This window comes from Talpa europaea (assembly GCF_964194135.1).
Source record: "Talpa europaea genome assembly, chromosome: 2".
Taxonomy (NCBI): Eukaryota; Metazoa; Chordata; class Mammalia; order Eulipotyphla; family Talpidae; genus Talpa; species Talpa europaea.
Window position 1 is genome coordinate 104822851 of NC_140068.1, and position 6000 is coordinate 104828850.

Sequence of the window (6000 nt, forward strand, 5' to 3'; positions counted from 1 at the left end):
GAAGAGAACATACAATTAAAAATGAACTGAAGAGAACATACAATTAAAGAACTGAAGAGAACTGAACATACAATTAAAAATGACACCCTAGAAGCGGCCCTCAGACCCTCTTCTAGTCACTGACCCCTCTCAAGGCTAACTTATCCTGAAGTCCATTGAACAACATATATTCATTTTACCCATTCTGTACCTTGTATAAATAGAAGCATACAGTAAGAGTTCATTTGTGTCTTTCTTTTGCTCAACGTTATGTTAATGAAATCACTACATTGTTGCACATAATTGCAGTTTGTTCATTCTCATTGCTGTTTATATATAATAGTATATAATAGTTCATTGTGTAACTGTAAGCTAATTTACTTATCCTGAATGAATCAATTATTTAAACCCGAGATCCTATCCTCCTTGGTGTCACCAGGATTGTTGTGAAAAATTAAATGAATATACAGAAAGCATTTAGAATGGCATCTGGGCCTCCCCGGTGGCGCAGCGATTGAGCGCTGGGTTGCGAAGCTGCCCGCAGCCTCTGCAGCGCTGGTTCGATCCCCGGCTGCTCCCCGGCCACTGGAGGAGGGTCCCACATGGCGCGCAGACCTCTCCTGCTGCCCGCTGCTCCCCTCAGCAGTGTGCTTCGGTCCTTCTGCCTGTTCTGCTCCCCACTCTGGCTCTGGTGAATTCTCTCACCCTCCCGCACTTCTGACTGTACCCAGTGCATGTATAAACAAAACAAACAAACAAACAAATAAATAAATAAAACATGCCTCTATTAAAAAAAAAATAGAATGGCATCTAATATATAGTGGGTACTCAATAAAGGTTAGTTATTAATTTTGTTATTTTCAGATGTTTTGTTCAACTCTCAGTGACTTTTCTCTCTTCTGAAGTCCTATACAGCTGCTGTAGTACTCTACAGGGTGCTAACCAGGGTGCCTCCCTGGCATCACCCTTGGGAAGGGCCAACATGGCCTTGTCTGTCTTAGTACATGTATCAAGTAGGGCCAGTTTGATTATCTCTTTCCAGGGAGGTAGAAATCTGAAATAGTGGCCGGTAACTGGGAGGAGTTGAAGTTCACTCATCTGGGCCACACAGTGGAAAAGTCCAGGAATAGCCTCAGTGAAGGTCTGGGAGCTCTTAGGCTCTTGCCTTCCCGGGCTTGGCTGCTTAACCCTTTCTGTCTCCTGGGATCCGAAACCACCTTGTGGGCCTCCCTGGTGGTGCAAGGGGTTAAGCACAGCACTGTGAAGCTATCTGCAGCCTCTGCAGCACGAGTTCAATCCCTGGCCAGGGAGCTAACCCACATGGCGCAGCAGACCTCTTCTGCCTAGCCCGCTGCTCCTCTCAGCAGTGTATTTCAGTAGATCTGCCTGTTCTGCTCCCCACTCTGTCTCTGGTGACTCCTCTCACCCCACACCCCTGCACCTCTGCCCTATACCTCAGCTTTTGAATGCATAAATAAAATAAATCTTAAAAAAATAAAGCCTCTCTCTTAAAAAAAAAAAAGATAAAAAAAAAAAAGACTGTCTTGTATCTTTGTATCTGCCCTCAAGGAATTTTAGTGGTATCTTCCTAGAACGAACATTTTCCTTCATTAGATAGACTCAGTTTCTGTAGCTGTCCCCAAAAGGCCTTGGTGATTCTTTTAACACTGAGATTATCAGGTTTCACAGTTTTGTGAAGCCTTTACCCAACAACAGCAGTTCTTTTATCCATACAACTATCAACATATCCACTCGTTCAAGTTTTAGACATTGATGAGGACTTATGATAAGTCAGGCCCTATTATCTCCATTTTCCAGTGAAAGACTCAGAGATGCTGAGTGATTTGCTAAGGTTGTGGGTTTACAGTGATGGTGAATGTTGGTTCAAAGTAATCCTTGCTCTTCACCGTGAAACTGAGTGACATTTTTTTTTTTTGTCTCTACAGGTCTTTCACCCCACTTTAATTCCTTGAAGTTAAGGCTCTCCTTCTCACATTACTTAGCATCCATGTCCACCATCCTTTGAATGACACTTCCAAGGTACTATACCCATCAATGATTCTGGTCCCCACAACCCTGCCCCTTCTTGTTCTTCCTCCCACCCTCCCAAACCCCATTCTCTCCTGGACATTAGTCCAAGATTTATTCTCTGGAATCTGGAATCCTTCTTTATATACAATATCATTTGCTGTAACGGACACGCTATCAAATTGTTGGTGGATTGCTCATACTGGCAAATCTTTGCTTCCCTTTCTTCAAAAATGCTTCATTTTCCCCTAAACCCAGGGGAAAAAAATTGTCAACAACAGAAACCAAGCTGACTTTCTCAAAGAGAAGTATACTTTATTTAATTTAGTTTGACTCTGGCTTACAACAGTTTCTTCCCTGTGTAAGTTGGGGTCATTAAAAGCCCGTCATTCCCACCACACCTCCTCCTGACAAATCAGGGCAACTCAGAGATAGCTTTCTTGGCTGGAGGACCTGTGGGCTTCTCTTGTTCTCTTGATTTCTCCTCATACATCAGGATCCTGGTTGAGATGGCAAAAGACACAAGGATCAGGGGGCTAGTTCTCTCAAGGGAATAAATCTTGGGGCCTCCCTGGTGGCACAAGGGGTTAAGACTCAACCTATGAGGCGGTTCACAGCCACTGCGGCACAAGTTCGATCCCCGGCCAGGGAGCAGCCCACATGGTGCAGCAGACCTCTCCTGACTTGCCCTCTGCTCCCCTCAGCAGTGTATTTCAGTTGATCCACCTGTTCTGTTCCCCGCTCTCTCTGGTGAATTCTCTCACCCCCCACACCTCTGGCCTGTACCCAGTTCTTGTATGCATAAATAAATAAATCTTTAAAAAAAGAGAGAGAGAGAATAAATCTTGGACTAATGTCCAGGAGAGAATGGGGTTTGGGAGGGTGGGAGGAAGAACAGGAAGGGGCAGGGTTGTGGGGACCAGAATCATGGATGGGTATAGGACCTTGGAAGGGTCACTCAAAGGATGGTGGACAGGGATGCTAAGTAATGTGAGAAGGTGAGCCCAGGGATGGGGATGGAGATAGGGAAAAAACTGGACCCTCACATTTTCAGGATGGCTGATCTCTTGCCCAACATCATCCTGAGAAAGTCAGAGTAGCTGAAAGTGTCTCCAGAGCCACTGGACACCTCACTGATTAATTTCTTTAACTCCAGGTGGGTCTTGGGCACCCCAAGTTTCTCCAGCATTTGCTTCAGGGACATGATATCTGGAGGCAACAAATGGAAGTGAGAAGAAAGGGCACCCCTCTCCCCAATTCTTTCTCTTCCCAACTCCACATTCCTATCCCTATTCCTCCTGCTGGTAGGTGGGCCCATTAGGCCCATTGCCAAGCCATAGGGGAACTGAGCACTGTAAGAGAGAGCTCCCTCTTGCTAGCTCCTCAGGTTTTCCCAAACACCCCTTTTCTCACCAATATCTCCGTTTCCATCCAGGTCAAATTCCATGTATTTCTCTGTGAGAGAAAGAGAAGGTAACTGCTGGCTGAGGTCACAGGCAGAGAGAAGGTTGTAGACCAGTGCTAAGTGGAGGAGGAGGGTGTGGAAGGAGGAAGATGGGGTAGGCAGAAGAAGTGGGGGTTGGGAAGTTAAGGGGTCCTGATAAGGGATGGGGAACCAGAGGGAAACCTGGGAGGGGCAGGCCAGAGAAGGGGACTACAACCTGGGGGTGGGGGGCAATAGAGACAGCCTCTCTTCTTCCCACAATAGTGGACTTTGTGTCTGCTGTCTCCTGTTTTTAGGAAAGTCCAACCCTCCACAGCCCTCCAATCCTCCCAACCCCAGCCCACCCCACCCCACCCTGGGTCTCAGTCACAGTTTTCCCTCACTCTTGGAGGCTTCCAGTTTGGAAGGCAGATCCTCATCACTGCTATATTTGGGATCATCCAGAAATTGCTGTGGGGGGAAAGTAAGAGTCAGGGTAGGCTCTGGGGTCCAAGGTTCCGTTTCCCCAGGTCCCTCTCCCTTCTTCCTTTTACCTTGTTGATTTCATCTAGTCTCTCCTCCTGCTGGGCCTTCAGGAGTCCAAAAGCTTTTCCTCCTGAGGGGGCACAAAGGTTAATGTATCCTCCTCACCCCTGCTCCCCTTCCTTCTCACCCCACACCCAGCCCAGGGCCATCCATAGTTCTGCCTTTCTAGGCCAACTGACAGTGGACTCCCAGCTCCCAGCTGTCCATTTCCTTGTTCCCATTTTAAAATTCTGCCTATTCCACCTTCCCTACCCTGTAAATCCCTGGTTTGGCTCATAGCTCAGCAGACGCTGGTGGACACTGGCCAAGCTGGAGGTCTCTCTGTCTGGCGACTCCTTTCCCACCAGACTCTTTAGAGGCCCGTCTCAACAAACTTCCTTTTCCTCTCATTCCCCCTCCTCTCCGTCTCAGGCTCCACTTCCCCATCAACTTCTGCTGACACTAGCACCCCAGGAAGAAAGGGGAGGCCAGAGAATGCAAATGGGAAAATAACGTTCTCCCAAATTCCTTTCAAAGAGAGCCCAATGTGTGCATGAAAGAAATGTTTGGAGAAGTCACTGGATGTGTGGGGGAAAGGCAGAAAGATCACAGTGGCATCTCTTCTTAGGCACAAATGGTCTTCAAACAGGTTCAGAGGTGCACTGTAGTTCATGAGTCTGGGCCTGCAGGTTTGGGCAAGGAGCTGAGAAAGGGCTGGCTGAATTTTTCTGTGCTGAGGATGGGAGAAGAATCTGAAGTCTGCTGGCATCTCTGGGAGGGTGGTAGGATGGGCGCCGGGTATGCAAAGGAGAGAAACTTCACCCCGACCCTACAGTGGTTCCAGAGAGGCACTTGAAAATATGGAAATGTCTAAGGACCTTATGAATTTGTTTGCTTTGCCTATGCCATGTTACTCCCACCTTATCTCCTTTGAAATCTTTAGTAAAATCCACAGAGCTGAGGAACTTGAGAATTTAAGTGGATTCTTTGTGGTGCCTGAGAGAGACAGGCCTGGTAGACACAAAAGCCAGGAGTGAGGCCTATAGTTCACATGAGTATGTGTGTGTATGTGTGTGCACCCCCATGCATAGTGGAGTAGGTGGGTGAGTAGCCTCTGATAGAACCCCCCCACATCCCTCAGTATAGTCTTTATTCTCTTTGCTGCTCTGTTTGGCTAGTTGCTTCTAGGGGAGGTGAGGCCAGCATAACCCCTCACTGACACACGCGTATCCAGACTCCCTGACCAGACCTCCATCCACCCTGGCCTCCGAAAAGATGTAGACACCTTTCTTCTCTCCCTCCCCACCGATTTCCCCTTCTGCAACTGAGAATTTTCACTTCTCACTGCCCTCTCCTTGACCCAGGCAAGTGGGGCGAGATACTGAAAGGGACCCTGACTTCTTGACTTCCTATTATTGCTGCTCCCTCTTCTGCAGCAACAGCTGCAACCCTACACTCCCAATGTGCTCAGTGCCTCCAGGGAGAATTCATTCCTTTATTCAAACATTCATTCAGCAAATATTTATTGAGCACTTGCTGTATGCCAGGCATGTTTCTACCCCAAGTGAACCAAACAAATGTAAATTCTTCTCATGGGACAGCCTCATTGGGAAAACAGACAGTAAAAAGAAATAAGTGTATTAGAGGTAGGGGGGTGTCTATGGAGAAAAGCAAAGTAGGGGAAGAGTTTATTAAGTGCTGTGCGTAGACTGCAGTTTTAAATAGCATGATTAGGGAGGCTTCTCTGAGGAAGTGGTAGTTGAGCAAATATTTCAAGGAGGTGAGGGACCAAGCCATGTGGTTATACGGGAGCAGAGCTTTTCAGGCATGGGGTACACCAGTGCAAAGGTCTAAGGTGAGGACACGGAGTATTTGTGAAGTGGCAGCAAAGCCTGTACAGCTGGAGCTGGGTGTGTAAGGGGAAGCAAGGCAAGAGAAGGGGAGGGTCGCTAGGCGACTGGGAGACTGTAGCTTCTATGGAAATGTGATTGCCTTCCAGGCGGTCTTCCCATCAGGATAACTTGGAAGACTACCATGGTGAGATA

General features: G+C 47.5%; 1 protein-coding gene across 1 annotated transcript; it reads right to left on the reverse strand.

The window, feature by feature from the left end:
• Positions 1 to 2422: 2422 nt before the first annotated feature.
• Positions 2423 to 4311, reverse strand: AIF1 (allograft inflammatory factor 1; the record flags this gene model as incomplete). Its single annotated transcript, XM_084228450.1, has 6 exons — positions 4229 to 4311; positions 3985 to 4046; positions 3835 to 3901; positions 3421 to 3462; positions 3054 to 3216; positions 2423 to 2507 (listed from the first exon to the last, which is right to left on the reverse strand). The coding sequence occupies exons 1-6, from the start codon at positions 4251 to 4253 to the stop codon at positions 2423 to 2425; spliced, it is 444 nt and encodes a 147-aa protein (XP_084084576.1). The 5' UTR covers positions 4254 to 4311.
• Between the last annotated feature and the right edge of the window lie 1689 nt (positions 4312 to 6000).